Consider the following 20962-nt stretch of genomic DNA (forward strand, 5'->3'; position numbering starts at 1 on the left):
TGATGAAGAACACTTTGTCAAATTCTGATTGCATCAATATCATTTCATCCAGCCAAAATGCTTGAGTACTACTGTCCACTATGTCCACTAAATCAATAGTTGGTCATTACATCAATTATCATTTACCAAATAAATAGTTTCAAATTTTAGCCTATAAAAAGAGGGATTTGCCCTTCATTTAGGTATCTAGTTTTTCAGATCAAAATCATGTTCTTGCTCTCTCTCTTTATATTTTTGTAATGCTTAAGTTTTGCTTTCATTAATCTCTTATTCAGACTTTTCATTTCATTTCCTATACTTAGTTAACTTATATCATGTTTATGTTCTTATATTGTTTATTTATGTTTTTCTTCTTTATAATATCTAGCTAAGTTAATTATGTCAAGGTGAAAATGTTTCACTAATGGTATTAGGATAAGTATAATATAAACTCAATATGGACTTCAATGCTTATATCCTAAACAATTTACTATTAACATGTCTTATCTTTTTTATCTTATTAATTCTTAATACTTTACTTGTTAAATGGTTAATCTAGATTTGTGTTATATAAAAACTGGTACATCAAATACTTGATCTTGCATAATCTTCGGCCGACATTGTTATTATGGGAGGAACTTGATTTGTTGTCAATATAAGTTAGCATTATGAATACCTAATAAAATTTATAAGTATGGTGTTACATAAATAAGATAATTAATATGATCATGTTGATAATTTATAAAGATTTTATACTTTACTTATCTCTAATACTATTAGTGGATCCTCTAACATTGACATTTGTTTTTATCATTGTATAATCTTCATATTAATCTTACATCTCAAATTCCTCTTTAACTCATTATCACCACCACCATTATTGTTGTTGTTGTTGTTGTTTATAATTTATATAGTTAACTTCTCTGTGGTTCGACCTCAGTCTTGACGGGTTATTTATTACTTTGACACTCCTGCACTTGGGGGATAAGACATCAACTCTTTGATCGTGTCAAAGACCCTAATGAAACAATAGAGTGCTTGGACTTGCTAGCTAAAAATGCTTAAAATTATAATACTACATGCATTTATAAGGTACCAAGTAAAAATCAACCTCATATATCTAGTGGAGGAATGTACAACCTTAGAAAAGATCATAACCTCCAAACCAAGTTTGCATATTTAGTTAGAAAAGTCAAGGCACTAAAATTAAAAAAGAGTGGTCAATTAAAATATGTTCAAGACATTGTGTGTCAAATCTATGAAACCAGTGAACAATCAACCAATGATTATCCAACTTTGCTTTCTTTTAATAAATACCTCCATGAACAAGCTCATGCTTTCAATAGTTTTCAAAAGCCTAATCATAACCCGTATTTACAAACATATAGTCCTGGTTGGAAAAATCATCCAAATTTCACTTAGAAGAGTGATAACAATAAAACACAAACGTCACAGCTACCATTTCAAGCAAACCATAATTTTTATAATTCTAATAGATACACACCTCCTTATGCTCCCTCTTTTTGAAGAAATCTTGAGGAAACATTATATGTATTCATTGAAAAGCAAGAGGTAATCAACAATCAACTTACTCAAAGCATGACAGATTTTGAAGATACGCTTGTAAAATTTACATTTGCTCTCAGTTTTCAAGAGAAAGGTAAGTTTTCATCTCACCCACTGTAAAATCCCAAGGGGCAAAACAATGCAAATGCAAGTAGTTTCAGAGACCAAGACATAGATTAAGTCAAATCAGTCATTACTCTTTGTAATGGTAAGGTTATTGAAAAACTCATTCTTGAACCTTGTGAGAACGATGATGAGTTAATCTCTGAGGGTAAGGAAATGGTTGAATCTGAACATTACAAAGAAAAGACTGATTTTCTGCCAACACTTCCATTTCCTCATACCATGACCGAACAAAAAAAAGTCAATTACAACTCTGAAATCTTTAAAACTTTCAAACAAGTAAAGATCAATATACCTTTGTTGAATGCTATTAAACAAGTACCTTTTTATGTTAGATTTTGAAAGATTTGTACATTGTGAAGAGAAACTAAATGTGAAAAAGAAAGCTTTTTTAGCTGAACAAGTGTCATTCTTCAAAACAACAATGCTTTGAAATATAAAGTCTCTGGTTGTCCTATAATTTCTTACTTTATTAGAGAACATAAAATTAAAAAAGCTTTACTTGATCTTGGAGTTAGTATGAATTTACTTCCATATTTAGTTTTTCAAAGTCTCAATCTAGGTGAGTTAAAACTAATTTCTATAACTCTTTTATTTGCTAATAGATCTATAAAAGTGCCTAGAGGAATAGTTAAAGATGTGTTATTACAAGTTGATAAATTCATTTATCCTATGAATTTTATTTTCTTGGACACACGACCTGATCAAGCATGTAATTCATTTCCTGTTATTTTAGGACGTCCATTTCTTGCAACTTCTAATCCATTGATTAATTATAGGAATGGACTGATGAAGCTATCATTTGAAAACATGACATTGAAGATGAATATTTTCAACATTTGCAAGCAACATGGAGATAATAATGACTTACAAAAAGTAGATTTTATTAAAGAATTAGTTTATGATCAACTTGAATCTATTTTGATTAAAATTGAGTTTGATGAATCTGATGATTTATAAATGATTTATTCTTAGGAAAAAATCACAGATAAGAAAGGCATAAAAATATTGATGTGGATCTTTTGTCAAGAGTGACAATAGATTCAACATCTGACATCACATCAATTGATGATTACTTTCCTAATGAATCTTTACTTTCTCTTAGTCTAATGCCTTGATTTGCTAATTTGGTCAATTTTCTTGCAACAGGAGATTTGTCAGCTCATTGAAGTATCAAAGATAAAATAAAGATTTTGAATGAAGTGAAGAATTTTTATTGGGATGACTTTTACTTATTCAAAAATTGTCCTAATCAAATATTTCAAAGATGTATTCCTGACAATGAGGTAAGTAGCGTCATTAATTTTTATCATTCTGAGGTATGTAGGGGTCATTTGTCGTTAAAAATAACAACTGTAAAAATCTTACAAAATAGATTTTATTGACCTATTATGTTTAAGGACATGCATGCATTCTGCAAAACTTGTAAAAATTATCAAAAAAATTTTCTTTATAATTCTCAACTCTATTTATTTCCTGAAAAGTTAAGATCAAGATAAAGCAGTCCATTTATTGTGAAACATGTATATCCTTATAGGGCCTTTGATATTAAGAATCCAAAGAATGATAATGTTTTTAAGATAAATAGACATCATTTGAAAGCTTACTTTGATAATGTTTCTAGTGAAAATGAATCCATTAGTTTAATGATCCTGTAGATAAAGGTTGATTATTTTGTTTTTCTCATATTGTTTTTGTGTTTCTTTTTTTGTGTGACTTTTTTTTTTCTAGTCTCTCTCACCCTAGTAAAATGACGGATAACAGTACTCCGTGACTCTTAAGTTAGTTCTTTCAGCTGCCCATAATAAATGATATATGTTTATATATTTGTGCAATTCTTTGCTCTTTCTCCCTCCTTTGAATTTCTTCTTCAATTCTCATTTGAAAATGGACACCATTTTTGAAAAATTAAAAAAGTATTTTCCTGCTTTGTCTCAGAATGTGATTGCAAAAATTTACCATGCTAGGGGTGCAAGATTGAGGTTGTTAATGAATCTTGAAATTCTTGAAGATATTTGTTGGCTAATTGAATTAAAGGTCCGATTATCAGATGAGTCATCCAATTCTTTCATTTCATACATGCCTGGAATAAGTAAAAACACTTTTGCAAAGAAACGTCATGCAAAATGACTAAAAATCTGTCATCGATGTGCCAGATGGACTTATAATGCACAATATCATTATTTAGGAATGGTATCTATAAACCATGAAGATAAAATACAATTCATTAAGGATGACCTGAGTAAAAATTCTTTAGATAATTTTATATTAACATTTGAGACACATCCTAGTGGAGATGTGCATAGTGCAATTCATGATTTATGGCCCCATTTTCTAAAGAACATGATTAACTTAGTCTTAGGAATCTAACTATAAAAAACCTTGTTTGCAGTTTTTAAGAAAACTAAATAAGAAGCATATTCTCAACCCATAATGGGCATCTAAACTGTTCTTGGATGTAAAACCAAAAGAAGATGTGAGCCACAATCACAATTACAATTTAAGCTTTAGTTTGTAAGAACATGTCTTTTGGTTTTATTAATAGCATAATATTTTGTTTTATTATTTCTTATATTTATTTAAGTATGTTTCAAAATTATTAGTGCTCGTTGTTTCAGGTGATGTCTTCTATACTCTATCTTTCTACCTTAGGACATTGAGGAGATTGTCTTGTTTTGGTTGAAGGGAAAGGGTAGTAGTTGATATTAAAAAAAAATTAACTATGTTTTTTATTTCATAAACTATTTGCAACTATTGTTACTAAAATGACAGAGTAAAGAAGTTTTTTTGTTAAAGTGATTCTTAAAACGCATCTTAGTAAATATTTTTAACAAAGTTTATCAGAATACTTCTTAAAATATTAAGGTGTACAAACTCTCGTATTGTTATCACTTAATTCTACTTATATACTTATTTAATAAATATTTTTAAATCTTTATTTTCACACACACATACTTTAACATATAATTCTAGGTTACAGATTGGATTATTATAACACCCCTAAAATTTCTTGCAATTTATCTAGAATTCATGAATTTTTTTAACAAAATTTTTGACAAGATTCCTCCTAATTTAGCCTATTTCGAGTTATCGACAATATCAAAGTTATCGACAATATCAACACTAATCCTTAATAAACCATTTCCATGATTCAATATTTTTATTTTACTAAAACATTTCTTAATCAACAATATTTCACATTCTCTAATAATAATTCCAAATATTATTATTAAACATTAAATATTATTATTAAACAATTCAAATAATAATCATAATTCAAAATATTATTATTAAACATTAAATATTATTATTAAACAATTCAAATAATAATCATAATTCCAAATATTATTATTAAACATTAAATATTATTATTAAACAATTCAAATAATAATCATAATTCAAAATATTATTATTAAACATTAAATATTATTATTAAACAATTCAAATAATAATCATGTTAATTAAAATGAAGAAATACGCTTATCTTAACAATTATACACAAAATCATAAATTATAGATTATTATTATTAAACATTAAATATTATTATTAAACAAACAATAATAACTACATGTTTATATATATAAAATTAGAAAATATTTATATAACAGAATGTAAATTAAATAAGTTAATTTGTTTAAATTCATAAATACGCAACTATATAATCTTTAAAATATAAAAGTTGAATAAGCTAGTCGTGTTTTAATTTTTTTTTGTTAATGTCAATGTTAACGGCTGGAGATCCCAGGGAAAAAAACAGGGTTAAAGGCGTGGTGGGTGGCATACTGGTCGCCATTGGAATGGTCGCCGTCTTTGGCCAGCAAACCGCTGCAGCTGCTAACAGAAATGACAGAAACGGAGGGGGTACGGAACACGAACACTATGGAATTAATGATTTTGATTCATTAAATGAAAATGGAACAATCAAATGCATCTAAAACATTATTATTACAAAAACAATCAATAATATTCGAAGGACGAATCAACGCAATGGCTAATGGCTTCAAGTACTGCTGGCCAACCTCACTTTCAATGGAGGAATTTATTTCCCTAGTGAACTAAAGACTGGCAAAATTTACAATTATATGAAAGCTATAGAACTACTCCCAAGACTTCCCAAGACTGACTGGCTCCAATTTACAGCCATGATCAACTTAGCTGGTAAAATTACATCAGCACAAGTAGCTTGTAGATCCCAGGGGCTGGGAAAGGCAAGAGCGGTGTTCAAAACGCATCTACTTACGCGTTCCTTGTCGCAGTTGTAGATGGTACAGCGTAAGAATTACCAAATTGTGGGCAAGGGACAATCTTTGCCGCTGAAGCACGGACCGACCACTCAACTAAGCACCTTACGAAGTTCATCAACCAATCGTTCTCTGCTTGATGGCTCCACCTGCATTAAATATAATAAAGCATCACCTCTGGACTGGACCACAAAAATAATACTAATGCAACGCAAAGAATGGATGATGATTTTACCTTGCTTAGAAGGGCAGCAAGACCTTGTGGTAGAGCTTTCAAATCTGACTGAGACTCACCAATGTTTGTTAACTGAAACAATACCTTGTGGGCCCGCAACTCCTGTAGCTTTGCTTCGTAATTTCCTGAAACATCCTTCCATGCAAAGAATGCTTCATCATCCATCCAAGCATCTTCTCTCCCTCTTGCAATATCCGAATTCAAGAACCATGTTTTGATCATGTCCATTGCAGATTTATGTAACAGTTGCTCACCTGCTGCATCTATCACATCCTTGATCAGCGAACACTCAGCAATTCTCCTACATAACCTTCTGCAGAAAAAATGGCGTGATCTAGCCCAGTCCACAACTTCTTTTATAACACCCTTTGCCTCCATTCTTAGAGAAGAATCATGAAGCTCGGCGAATTTGGTGGCTACCTGAGTGTAGACCGGCAAAAGCTGCTTTTCACGAGTTTTTATCTGCTGTTGGAGAGAATCGATCATTCCATATGGTGCACTGCTCCTGGTTTCCTGAAGTTTTGCCTTCAAATTGATCAGCTGTTGATCAAGCCTACCCATGCACTCAAGCAGATCCTTTGTCCTGAATTTGATCTCGATCATTCCTTCTGGCTCAAGGACATTACCTTTAGCTGTTCGATCTGCATACATTTCAATGTGATCTGAATTGATCTTACTATCCAGAACAGCCCATGCCCCTCCACGAAGCTCACCCATCATAGGAATGTACACAAAAACAGGTTGTTTGTATGTTCTAAGGTTCTCAACTATGGTTGCGCCTGCCTGGAGAATACCTTCAAAGAGGTCTCTCTGCCCACCAGAAAAACCTCTCCAATTGGCTAAAATGAAAAGTGGTAGCTCTTCTCTATTGAAATCAAATATTGCTTGAGCTGTTTTGGTTGCAGAATCTGGAAACCATACTTGCCCAGCCTGAGGAACAACCGTCTCATGGGAATCAAGCTGTCCTGGGTCAGCAGGCATCACTTTCATAACTGTCTGTGTCTCAACAGCTACTATTCCAACAGGGATTCCTCCAAGCTTTGCTCGTCCAGTCACAACTGTCCTTGCCCAGCCTTCCAATGTCTCAACAAAGCTATCCTTGTCAAAAATACCACCCAGCCACTTCCCATTGCCATCAAAAATACCACAAATAGCAGCCCGTGGATCACATGAGTTTTCTGGGAAGTACTCCACAGGTCTTTCTGGAGAATCTAATGGACTTAAAATGGGAAGCGCACCGCCCACACAAGGAGGAATACAGCTTAGCCACTTCAAGATAGCTGATACCCCTTCAAGATCATCTGAGACAGTTAGATGTACTACCCCGTTGGTTGCCATAATTTTTGGTCCACCAAGTTGCATGTGTGAGCTGTATACCTCGCGACCAAGAAGTTTGTTTAAAGCAGAAAAACCGGTTAAAATAATGGGCTGATCAAGCCTCTGTATGCACCGCATTCCAAGCCGAGTGAGATAAGCACCAATTCCTACCGTTCTGCCAGTCACATAAGTCAAGGTAAAGGTTTCCTTGTATGCTCTAGAATAAGCACTGGCAATGGCCCCACTTCCAGATAAATTCTCTACCCCGAGGCCATCCTCCTTCCCAACAATGGCTTCTATCACCCATCTTGTTTCTCCATTCTCCAGCTTCAATTCATGTGCTATCACTGATGATCCAATCCGAGCATGATCCTCAGGACTTAAATATACATACTGAAAGCCACGATCAGGGAAGGATTCATCTGACCAACCAACTTTAAAGCAGGATTTGACTTCATCAGCAGCCCCAATACGGGCACCTGAGTTCGCTGCCAAATAAATCAGTGGAATTTTCTTATTGCAGGCAAGATCAGTCACTGCAAGAAAGAATGCATCCTCTCTTTGGCCAAAAGACCCCGCTTTGAAGGTCACATCATTTGCTACTACCAAAATTGTCCTTCCCAAGGGGAACTCCGGAGTTCGTATTTCCATGCACCAAGCTACCATACCAAAATCATTGAGCCCAGCTGGACGCTCCAAGGAAACAAGAGGTGTACCCCAGCTACCTTTTTCATCAGCAAATACGAGCTCTGTCACCTTCACAACTTTATCCTTAGGTTTTTTCATACCTGAAAATTGGGATGCCCATATTTGTTCCAAGACTGTCTCAAAAGCCTGAGCGCAAAAGATATACATCAGCAACATAATTTGACTTGTCTTTTATTTTTTAGCTTAAAGAAAATAAGTAACATCTGTTGTTTTCAAGAACAAAATGCAGGACTCACCAATGGAAAATCATAGCAGTAAGTGGTGCTGCTTCTCCTTGCCAACAGACGTTTTCGATCAAGTGATCCCAAAGGTTGATAGTGTGCATTAACTGGTACAAGATGCAGAGGACCCTGCACAGATATTGAATGGTACACTACTTTCTGCTTGCTAGTATGCTCAAGTTCCCGGTATATCTGAAAGTTATATCACCAGACAGTTATTTTTTCAGAAAAAAGAAAATTATATAAATGACTGAAAAGAATTACAGAATCAAGTGGACAAGAATTACAGGAGCAAGTTGGAGAATGAGCCATCCTCACAAGTATCTCAGGTAGGTTTAGATGAAATTTTCTAATATATGGCGGTTCAGTTCAGTTTTTCCTGAAATTCTATGAATTTTAAATTTAAGCCAGGGTCGATTAGGGTCAGCAACCAAAACCCTGGTTATCGTCCCTGGTATGGGCCAATTGAGTATTTCAGAAAAATGGCCTATCCACAATTACCCTTTAAAAATGGCTATTTGAGGCTTGAGCTAAAAAATAACTGAATCAAACCAACCTGAAACCAGTCAGTCAGTTTTTAGCTGGCTCAGTCAGGTCCCATTTGAAAATTCCAGTTTTTGCAAATTCAGTTTCATTGTCTTTTTTTTGGGGGTCTTAACTGACCCAAATGAACAAATGCTCACCCCTAATATGAAATTAACCAAGGGTTTTCTCCTACGAAATGTATGTCCTGAAAAGAAAGGTCATCTTCAGAACACTTGCCAACTGGTATATATACTTACATGCACAGCACAGGTGTGACCAGTCACATTTGTGACAACAATCCTCCATGCACCATTTGCCTGTCCAGATGATGCCATCCAGAGCTTCACTTCCCACTCACAAGCACCCAATCTATGCATTCTCACACCAACAGCCGCATGGATTTCCCTAGCCAGTCCTTCCAAGATTGCCTCTACTGCCACTTCTTCTTGTTCAGCATCTATGTCAAGTTTCCTGTTGACAATATCTCAAACATGAGGACCCGTGCAAAAAGTTTACTAACTTATTGAAATAGAACATAAGACTTAACAAGAGTACAGATAATAATTACTTTGGGTATGGCACAAGATCATCTATTTGTTGCTCACGTAAGATACAAAGGTACATATGAGCATGGTCAGGTTTGACAGTAGCATTATGCACATTAAGCTCCAATTCCTCCAGTGCAGTCACCAAAGACCTCAAAATGCTCCTTGAAGTAAAGGAAACAGTCCATTGGGTACGAGTTGTTTCTATTCCCAGCCCTTGATATGCAGTAAACCCTTCATTCATTGTTGGCTGTCTTACAAGTGTTCTAAGGAACATTCTCCGGATTGGCACTGGCTTGTCTACAACAGTGTACAAATGCCATTGTCGGTCACGCGATAGAGTATAATGTATATCTTCATAGCCTTTAAGCTTGTCCTGGATAAAAACAGATCGTGATAAAATTAAGATCAAAGGATGTGAATTGATCTCTTCTTTCTTTAATTAAAACGAAGGGTCTACAAACAAACCAATTCAAGGTAGATGGATAGGGGAGGTTCTAGGTGACGCAGCAGAGGCTCTTCTGCATAATATAGCTTTTCCACTGACCAGTGAAAGGAATGCCTCATAGGAGCTCGCCCTTCATCTCTCTGTATGATGCAACTAATAACACGAACACCTGCACTGTGTAAACTGGAGCTCACCTCTTGCTCCTTAAGTATTTTGGCTAACTTTTTTATTCTCTCCTGAGCCTGGTCCTCATCACCACTGCAAAGAGTCAGGGGGCAGTGCCAATAAGGAGCTAGGTTAAACAAAGGGTCTCCTCCCTAGGATAATAACTAGAAGAAAATTGTTCCCCACACGTGTGTGTGTGTGTGTGTGTGTGTGTGTGTGTGTGTGTGTGTGTGTGTGTGTGTGTGTGTGTGTGTGTGTGTGTGTGTGTGTGTTTTCCTTTCATGTATTGTAGTAAAGTGTAACTGCTTTGTTCACAAAATAGGACTTGCAATCATCGATGCTATAAATGAATTTAAATCAAACCTGCCAGAATTTAATAAGTTTTTGAATGTTTTTCAAAGCGGAACTAGCCTTTAGATCCTAAATGGAAGGTGTACTATTATTAAAGGATGTATAACAAACTGCTACCAATGCAATATGCATCACATTATGAAAACTGTAGCAGGGAAAACTCAAAACAACCAGTATACCTATCCTGGAGTAGACTCATTGGATTGTTGATGCCCACCAAAGCAATGTGCATCATATTACCAAAGCCAGTTGGTTCTACGGATCCATTTAAAACTACTTCATGAGGATCATGGGTTGTCTCCAGTAATGCAGCATTAATGATAGCTGGCAAAAATTGAAGAGATTTAATAATAACCATAGCTCCCCATTTTTGCTCACGGTGCTTTTCTACTAGTGGTTTATCTTCTTCAAAGCCATTCTTTCTCTCAATGTGTTCTTCCAAGAACTCCCATGAAGCAATAAGACCAGATCTGTGCCACTGCATCCTGACACTCCCCTTCACAAGATAGGGCTGATGGCAGGTAAAAGAATGTTAATTTCAGAAATGGACACTCAGAAGTATAACAGGCAGAAAGTTGTAGAAGTTTGTAATATGGCACCTGGTATAGTCTACGGATGTAAGTTTCTACCACTCGCCTTTGAAGGGTGTGGTCACTATGATCAAACAAACCCACAAGGGCATCCTCAACGGCTAAAGGAGCACTAACAAGATCCTCCATTCGTTCATTAATGGCACTTTTCCTCTTGGGAGTATCCATATTTTCACCATCCTCTGTAAACATCTCCAATTCAGAAAGGCTTCTCGCAATGGTAGAACGAAGTTCACTCAGTTTGGTATGTTCTAGCAGTTGACTAGCCTTTAGTGCAAGCTGCATATACAAAATGTATTAAATATTGATAATGTTCTTACGATGAGAACTGAAAATAGCAAATGACTATTAGTAAATGACATAAGGAGGAAATAAGTCAGAAAAAAAAAAAAATCCTCTTCTTGCAGAAAAGTTAGGACTGATTTTAAAAAATTAAACTGACAACAAATAAAAACAAGAGAGATTTTTTTTTTATATATATATATATATAACACATTCATTCACAATCAAACAGGTCCAGCAGTCAACCTCAGAATAATTTGTATGGTTAAGTTGAGAGAAGCGGATTAGCTTGTCCCTATATGCAGCAGGACTGGGATAAACAAGTTGTTCCATGAGGCGTAGTATTAGCTTATTTTTACTTCTGACACCCTGCAGGCCCATTTAGGAAGATTCAGTTGAAGTTATTTCATAGAAAACAAAAGGAGAGGAGAGGCAATCCATCTAAGCGCATCATAAATGTGATACCTGATGAGAAAGTACAATGTCCACAACCTTCAGTAAATCTTTCTTATATTGAAGTCGAAGACGTTCAATCACATCAGCCTGAAGAAAGATACAAATACCAAAAAACAATTAATGACCTAAAAGATATTAATAAATTAAAGAAAATTTATTGTGGAGTCGCCCACCATGTTCCAGATAATTTTTGCTTGCATGCAAAAAAATTACTAAAATGTAACCTAAAGTAAGGGAGAGGGGACCAAGCTTTGAGTCCACTGAAGTTCAGTGACATAAATCCAACTGTTGTGCCTTACGAATTTAAACCAGGTTTATGCAGACAACAAAAGAAATAGCAAGCAAGAACAAGAAGATCTGTTCAAACAGTTATTAACAAGAACATAGACATTGATGACTTTAAAAGGATAAAGGGAAGAAAAACAAAGAGAATGGATGAAGTTACTGTCTGTTAAATTAGTATGCTCCGCAAGAGGGAGCCACCAATAAAGATGCTTTTAAACATGGAAGGAAGAACAAAACAATACAGAAAAAGCAAAGTAAAATAAGACTGACTCGAATGATTAAAGAAAAGAGGAAAGTAATGACTTAGAGCTTGGAACCAAACAAATAAAAGATCAATCTTGTACTCTAATTGAAGCCATGATGAATATTCAGGAATCAGGATGCTATATATAACATTGATATTACCAATCCCAAGTAATCAGAACAAGATTCTCAACTTATAAGGACCAGTTCCATAGAAAGACTCGTGTTTCATTTGACCACACTAACCTGGATGTTATCACTGAATAACTCTTCAACAGATAAATACTCTTCAAAAAGTGACTGAACAATAACACGGGCATGACTCTCTCTTCCACCTTCATACGACTTCACAAGACTCATCAAAGGTTCAACGAGCCTTTCATGAGCTCCTTTTTCTTTTTCTGAGCAAGAGGATAGATGGACCTGCAGAAATATGTATGCATTCCATGTATATTGAGCACATCAAAGGAGGAGCAAAAAGGGTTTCAAAACAAGGAACCTAGAAAAGGAAATCACCTCAAGCACGCCCTTCAATAATTTGGCAGGGAAATCAATGTTTGAAATTCCCTCAAACTCTCTGAATTTTGCTTCCAACTGAAAAAATTAAACCAACACAAAATCAGATACTAGTGCAAGTTTAGACAAAATGATGAGCATGATATTGGAGATCAAAGCCACATGATAATATTCACCGCAGTTCTAAGATCTTTGGGAAGGCGGGTTGCAAGAACAGCCAAGCACTCTTGCCATTGGAGGAAAGGGAGTTCCGGACTATCAAGACAAACAAGCAAGTTTTGCACCACCTATCAATGTTGTTGTTGAAACATGAACTCGTAAGTAATAGGATTTAATAGAACATGTTTGCAAGCATATGGCATTACAAGCTTACGAATGGATGGCTTAAATGCAACACAAATAAAGATGAGAGAGACTGATGATTCACAATTAGGTTTAAACTCCAAATTGAAATCGCAATATAGTAAAAGAATACTTACTTCGTCAATATTATGATCATAACCAGCAAGAATCATCCGGGCTGCATTAAGACTTGCAGCACATCTCTGATGAACTTTTCCAGAAATTGCAGTTGGAGGGCCCAGAACAGGGAAGCTTCCATGAAAAGGTTCAGCTTTTCGTACAGCTGATGGATCATCAAGATCAAGCCTTGCTATAAGCTCACCAGCCTAGAAGAAAATGCTTTTCTTAATCTCGAATCTCGTAATAAACTAAGCAATTATATTTCCAAAGGGGAACATTATTTACCTGCATTGCTTGACCTTCGGACATTTTGAACTGAATAACCCCAGAAGCAGGTGAAAGAAGAGGCATGCACATCTTCATAACTTCAACCTCAGCATATGGCATGTCTGCATCAACATGACTACCATCTGAAACCAAATACCTCAGCAACTTGCATGGTGTCTCTGCCACTAACTTTGATGGATCATGATCATTCTGTAACAAGCAAGTCCTTCCGTCAATGAGGAGGCGAGTTCCAGCTGCTTCTTCCTCTGCATATATCACATGACTGTTCCCATCCAGCTGTATCAAAATACAAGCAATTGGAGCCATTGAAGAGTTAGAAACATATTAACGAAAAAATTGTCCACAGAGAGTATAGATAACACAAGCAACTGTGCAATATCCACAAGACCATAATTATAGAAATGTTATGGGTGAAAATGAATGCTTGCCTGCATCAATAGACCTCCATCACGTAAAGTATGTATCTCTACTTCAATCTCTGATTCGTTCATCCTCAATCTATAGCTACCAGGCCCCTCTCTAACCATGTCAATCTAGTTTTTCAAAATGTGAATGATGCATGTTATAAGAGCCCATGAGGCAAAAATCTTTAAAAATTCTTAACAGGAAAAAAAAATAGTTATTTCATTTGAGTAGTATAAAATGTATAACAATAACATGTACCGTGTATTTGCTTCCTTCAATGTTCAATGAAACTTGAGAGTTAACAAGAGATATGTGCTGCAAACAGGATCGGCATATGTTGTAAACAAGATCAGCATATGTTAATATTAATAAACACAAAGTGAGTACCAATATAGTTATTCTTGATCAATTTACCTTGGGGGGAATTTGCCCCTTTTGCAGATAACCAATATAATCAGAAACCAGAGCTGCGCTCCTAGCACATGCTTTCTGAAGCAAACAAAATTTGAAACATAGATGCAAGATACAAACATAGCGAAAGCAAGATTTTATGATTCCAGTTTTCATATCAATGGGAAACTACTTACATATAAAGACCCTCCAACAACAGAGAGATACCATGGGAGCCTCTCTGCTCTAACACGCATTGCAATTCTACTGTCCAACCAACCTGTGTGAATTTTATTGTCTCTGTAATCTGAAGCCTATATAGCATTTCAATCTATGTCAGTTTGTTTTTCTGAAGCAACTTTCTTATCAAATTCTGTGAAGAAAGGGATGGTGAGCAGAAATGGATGAAGAGCAGGTGAGGAGTTTACATGTAAAAGATTAATTGTGTAATCAACATTTGTACGGATTTCTCCACGAATTTGAATTTCTTTAAGTCCAAGGACCATATTTGCTATAGCCAAAGCTCTAGATTCCCCAAATGCGAAAACATGTCCTGAGGAAAAGTTTGGCAAACACTCAATGAACTGCACAACACAGAATGTGGACTAAATTGATGGAAAACAATCACTGTTATAACTAGATATACATATCAAGGTAAAGATTACCAATATTTATAACTTCTCCAACAATTTTACAATCATACATGTCAACTCAAAAATGTATTCCAGAGAATTTCCATTAGCAACTCTGTGCAGTTGAAAAGAAATTAAAACTGCTTTCTTTCTGTTTTCAACATGTAAGCTCAAAGAGACCTAAAAATCATCATGGCTAAGTTGGAGTATAAGACATCAGACCTCTTGCAACAGCCAGTTAATTTCATTTGATCGTATAGCAAATAAACAATTAAACTTATAAAAGACAATTTATTGCAGCTACTCATCAACTTGCATCTACTTTATTTATTTTTTTCAGTTGACAGCTGATGCTTACCAAATTGAGAATCTGAGAATTCATGAATGCCTCCTCCAGACTGCAGATGATAATTCAGAACACTTGAGTTAGGAAAACCAAGATTCTGTCAACAGAATTATTTTGAGAAAAATCAAAAGACAATGACAATAAAAACTACCTTAACAGAGAAGTAAGCCCACACATTTGGCTTGCTTTTAAAACTTAGTTCCTGTTACAAGGCCATGTAAGTCAATATGGTTGTATAACAAATTGTTGAGCTTCAAGTATGACTGGTCAGGACCCCATGATACTCACCTGTACTTTTCCGCTTGTAGGCTTAAAACCATCATCCGGATCCTCACTTGTCACACGCACAGCTACACAATGACCTTTTGGCCTTATGGACTCTGCCTTGTCAAAATCAAAAGGGGTGGCAACCAATGAAGTTTTCCTCCATGCATCATAACCTCCACCATATTCCATTCCATAAAATCGCCTTATCTCTAATTAAATGAGAAGTATAAATAACAATTTCAAAAAACATATATTAAATGGCCAAGGAAAGAGGCCTTGGTGAAATTGTGGATCCATTAGTGTCATACCTGAAATTTGCCAGAGAGGAATACCCATCCCCACTGCAACCTGGGCTGCAGGTAGATTTATTTCAGCAATCCACTCAGTGACAGGATGCTCCACCTACATTGAAATTAGTCTAAAGGTCTTTAGAAAAATCCAACATTTGAAATGTGAAACTAGTAGGCCATTTCACTCGTAAGATGAGACTTGTATAAGAACTGAACGGAAATGAGGTAAGAAGCTGCTACCCAATATGCTTTATAAATTTATTATCATCATGAAAGCAAGTCCTTTCAAGAAGATCATTGTAATCCTAAAATGACTTAACCAGAGAGAGGAAAAAATCCCTGCTGCTCTTCAAATGTATTCTTGGATGAAAACATCTTAATGCAACAGAAAGAACAACAAAAAGGTAAAATGACTACATGAAATGACAGTTAATGAGGACCACACCAGGCTAAACTTACATATTAAAAAGCCATCATACCTGTAACCGAGGGTTGAGTTCTAAGAAGTAATATTCGCCAGTGTCCATGCTATACAAATACTCAACAGTGGCTGCTCCCACATAATTCACACATTTCGCTAACCTCCGCGCAGCCTGTTCTAGTTTTTTTACTGTCTCCGGTGGTGCAACAGTAATTGGACCCTCCTCAATTATCTATTTAACAAAGATAAGCATGCAAGACTGTCAGATCTTATAACATGCTCCTTGGAGACAATGCTAAGGCTGATACATTGTATATTATGATGAAGAAGACAAAAATAAGAAACCAAATAGACAGTTATTAAACCAAATTTAAGCTTCGCTCTAAGAAAGGAACTTACTTTCTGGTGCCGCCTCTGAATGCTGCAATCGCGGCTATGCAAAGCTGCTACATTTCCATACTGATCACAAAGTAACTGGACTTCTAAATGTCGACTCTAAGAAACAATTCAAAGTTGTTCACCAGAATAAGATCCCTTTAATAACAGTATGAAAGGACTTTGTTCAAATTAGAAGGCAGTAGATAATCTGACCTGAGAAGCAACCTTCATTATAAATATCGGGGAACCTGGGACTTCACCCTGAACTTGCTTAAACAATGCTCTGACTTCATCATCATTATGAACCTAGAAAATATATGAGCTAGTTCAGTAGGTGATATAAATAACACATGGCAGTGTCCATTCCAAGAGACCTATAGGTAATATGATCAGCCTTGCTTTCTAACCATAGAGGAGTCTGAATGGCGCACAGGGAAAGTTAGAAAGCAATATTCCACAAGTAAATCATTGTCAGAAATCACAATACAGCCATGTGTGAGGCATACCTTTCTTATGCCTTTACCACCACCACCCCATGATGCCTTTATCATCGCAGGGTAACCAACAACTTGACAGCTAGCAATTGCTTCCTCAGTTGTATATACACATGCTTCCCTATATATCTCATCTGGGATGATAACCAAGCAACTTTCTGCAGAAATTTTCACCTGCAAGCCAGAATTGAAGTATCTTAGACGTGGTATGACCCTGAAAAAAAAAAAAACACAGCATGTCTTGCGAGGGATAATTACATGAGAACCACTCCATGGTAGGGTAGGAACATCTGCTGCTTGAGCAATCAAAGATGAGCCAATCTTATCTCCCAGTGCTGCCATTGAAGTTGATGGGGGGCCAAGAAATACAATCCCCTTTGCATCCAGAGCATCTGGAAGTTCAGGGTTCTCAGAAGCATGACCCCAACCAGGCCAAACCGCATCAACATGCGTTATCTCTGCCATCTGGCAAGCACAAATTAAAATTTGGGAAAAAGAACCACAAGGGAATGAGATCTCGTATTTCTTTATTAAAACCAACAAGAATTTGATCGAACAAACCATGGCTAAGCGTGAATAACAGCACATGCCATAGTTGCCAATTAATCTTCTTGATGTTCTAAGATACTTCAAGAAGAGGGACTTCAAGAGACTCTATTTCACATGCCTCATTACTCACCCTTACTGTACAATTCATTTACTAACCAACCTCACCTTTTTAATCCAATTAAAATCAGACTTCGGTAATTTCAGACTTCTTATGAACAAAACTATTTCTGCTAAAAAGTGCCAATTCAGTTGTCTTTATGTACATTGTTGTACTTTTAACTAAAACAACAATATAACTTGAATGCACAAAAATGGATTGAGTTCAGGGTACACACCTCTACAATGAGCTGTACATTGGCGTAGTTATTATTGTTCGTCCCACCAGGAACTTCCACAAACTGATCAGCTATTCGAATATGTTCTGCATTGATTCTCATGTCTTCTGGAGTAGCCATAGCCACCAACAGAAGAGCTTTATCAGTACCAAATGTTTCATAAGCCCATGTCCTAATGCTACGTATAAACTTGACAGCTGCCATTCCATTGTTTGCAATTAGAATACTATGAATTGGCTTCTTCCCTCCAAGGGCATGGCAGAATTGATCCACTAGGGATATTGTAGCGGGGCTCCGTATTGAAGCTACCCCATTTATGTACCCATTTCCACGCCCCACACCCAAGGTTATAGGCGGTCTCCTTTGTGATTCTGACATGCTGCATAGAAGAAATGACGTTACCTGTAGCTCGTGGAATTGATTGATAGTCCGATCACAGAAAGTTGCTCTTATTCACTTCATTTTAATTCTGGAATAAAGCTTTAAATTTTAATTGAGCTAAAACTTTCTTGATAGTATAATCTCTTCAAACATTAATTCACTCTAGGCTCTCTTCAAATTGAATGAACAACAGTTGACAAATCAGAAGAGAGAAAAAAAAATAGTGAATTTGAAAATAAATATGAACGAATGAACCAAACAGCCCAATTATAGTAAGACTATGCTTCCATTCCATTCTGTGTCGGCATGAACACCTGTTCATGTCTAAGCAAGAAAAACTGAACCTAGTTCCCATCACGTTCGAATTCTAGTTATAAGCAACCAAACACGGCCTAATAGTACCCAGTATCACATTCACGGATACAAGATCTTAGAAGCAATGATGACAAACCAAAGATGCTTTAAAAAAAAAACCTCACTAAACCCACAAAAAGTAGATAATTAGAGCCCCCAAATTCACATATCAAACAAAACCACCCATTAAACCCCACTAAGTTGACATTTCTTGTAAACCAAAATAGAACGAGATCATGATATGATTGTATTTCCAGTAAACCTCACCAAGTAGACATTTCAAGCCAAAAACAAGTAACCCAAGTAAGGAAAAACGGAAACAAACCTGGAAGCTGGGATGAAATGAAACTCAATATTCAAGCGTTAAATGAGAGAACGAAAGCAGAGAGAGAATGGGGGGGAGTGAGAGGGAGACACGACGCACGGATGTGATTTTATGCTACTAATCGCGAGACATGTAATGTCATCTTATATCAAGCTATGCGACATCAGACAAATCTTGGAAATAAATTTTTTTAAAAAAAATACAACGTTTGTGTTTGTGTTTTGATAAGAAAGAATATACATAAATAGCATGAGTTTATTAATTGATTAACAGGTGAAGGGGAAACTTGCAGGAGGGGTAGGTTTGAGTTGGAGAGGTAGCCCTTCATAAGTTCCAACGGCATTTTTTAATGCTACTGGGCACGCGTTACCTACCCTTCCTCTCACTATACCATATCCTTTCTCTTATATTCATGTTAGTTCCATCCACCACAGTTCCTCCTCCTCCTCCTCCTTTTCAATGATCATTGAGTTTCTTAATATTTTTCTGGTCCAATCTTACAAGGCCATTAACATCAAAAATATTCACCAATCTTGCTTTTCAATCTTTACTTGAATCCGATTATTATATATCTAGTAAAGGGTTTCGTGTTTTTCTATTTTTAACAACACTCGTTGTATAGAAGAGAAAGAAAGTAGAGTACTTTTTTCGTACTTCTCACTTCCCTCCATAGCATCGTTTAACCTAATAGAAAGAGAGGAATAAGTAAACACGTCCTCTTGGACTGAAGGGATGAGAATTTCTTTTTGGATGGGCTGCCATCTTAATTACGCAGTTTATACGATATTCTTGTTTAAAAATATATTAAAATAATATTATTTTTTATACATTAAAAATTATTTTTAACATCATACCATTAAAACAATTTAAAAATATAAATTTATAAAATATAAATTACACCAGAATTTCAAATAACCTCTTAGCCACGCGTGTGCCCGTGTGTGCGGGTATAGCCTACCGACCCTTTTTATGTTTTATAAAATTATTCTCTCATCTTTAAGACCATAACTAATCTGGGTATGTATCATTTTTGTTGGTAGAATGAAGAGAGAGTCGTTGATGGGGACAGTAAGGTGTGTAGGTGAAGGGTTTGATTGGTGTCATGTTGAATATTAATTTTGCTTGGGGAGGCGGTTCGGTTATGGTTGGCTGTTAGGTCTATCCATGCTACCCTTACCTTTCTTTCTTTCTTTTTATCAGTTTAGATCTCTCTTTTTTCATGGGAATTGTTTGCGGTCATGCAAGGAGCGCGTTCCCGCCTGTTTCATATTTACTAAAATAGCCACATGGTTATGTGCTTTGAGTCAGTACATATATCCTTTAAATAATGGGTTCAGACAGAGGAGGAGAGCTGATGGATGGACAGCTTCACCTTCACTCGTCAGTTTTGTCTTATCACACCACCTCCTTATTTTGGTATTGTTTTTCTTGGATTATTTGTCTTTTATTTTAGTATCAAGTACCCTGCCAAGTCAATTATGAAGAAGAAATCTAATAGAGTTGATCTATGTTGTTACATGTTTTGAGTTGGGTTAAGTATTTCTATTTTTTATAAAAAATTATATATGTAGATTATTTTAATGTATTTTTATAGTTTAAAAATTTATGTGCACATGTTATAAAATAAACTAAAAATTATATATGTTAATAAATAAATAAAAATCATTAATAACATCTAAAAATAAAACTTGAAAAATCGAGAAACAGATATAAATCAAGATAGTTAATCTTGAAAGATAAGACATTTACTTGATCATGTTTGCAAATTAATCAAACCATGATAAAAATAGACAAACATATTAAATTGATTGAATAAAATAAAAAAAATTAATAACATGTAAAACTATA

General features: G+C 35.5%; 1 protein-coding gene across 2 annotated transcripts; it reads right to left on the minus strand.

The window, feature by feature from the left end:
• Window positions 1-5549: 5549 nt before the first annotated feature.
• Window positions 5550-19483, minus strand: LOC105112228 (acetyl-CoA carboxylase 1-like). Of its 2 annotated transcripts, XM_011007850.1 has the most exons (32): window positions 19115-19483; window positions 18055-18433; window positions 17429-17635; window positions 17183-17344; window positions 16890-16982; window positions 16698-16793; window positions 16357-16530; window positions 15896-15989; window positions 15609-15796; window positions 15472-15522; window positions 15333-15372; window positions 14771-14895; window positions 14540-14656; window positions 14367-14441; window positions 14211-14267; window positions 13976-14080; window positions 13545-13823; window positions 13277-13465; window positions 12974-13084; window positions 12798-12875; window positions 12528-12704; window positions 11763-11840; window positions 11544-11666; window positions 11025-11294; window positions 10605-10936; window positions 9930-10167; window positions 9485-9837; window positions 9174-9387; window positions 8407-8583; window positions 6146-8296; window positions 5969-6059; window positions 5550-5926 (listed from the first exon to the last, which is right to left on the minus strand). In XM_011007850.1, the coding sequence occupies exons 2-31, from the start codon at window positions 18430-18432 to the stop codon at window positions 6003-6005; spliced, it is 6789 nt and encodes a 2262-aa protein (XP_011006152.1). In that variant the 5' UTR covers window position 18433; window positions 19115-19483; the 3' UTR covers window positions 5550-5926; window positions 5969-6002. The 2 variants fall into 2 exon arrangements, with proteins under 2 accessions (XP_011006152.1, XP_011006151.1); XM_011007849.1 differs by having other exon boundaries at window positions 5550-6059; window positions 19115-19482.
• Between the last annotated feature and the right edge of the window lie 1479 nt (window positions 19484-20962).

This window comes from Populus euphratica, unplaced genomic scaffold (assembly GCF_000495115.2).
Source record: "Populus euphratica unplaced genomic scaffold, PopEup_1.0 scaffold326.1, whole genome shotgun sequence".
NCBI classification, from domain to species: Eukaryota; Viridiplantae; Streptophyta; class Magnoliopsida; order Malpighiales; family Salicaceae; genus Populus; species Populus euphratica.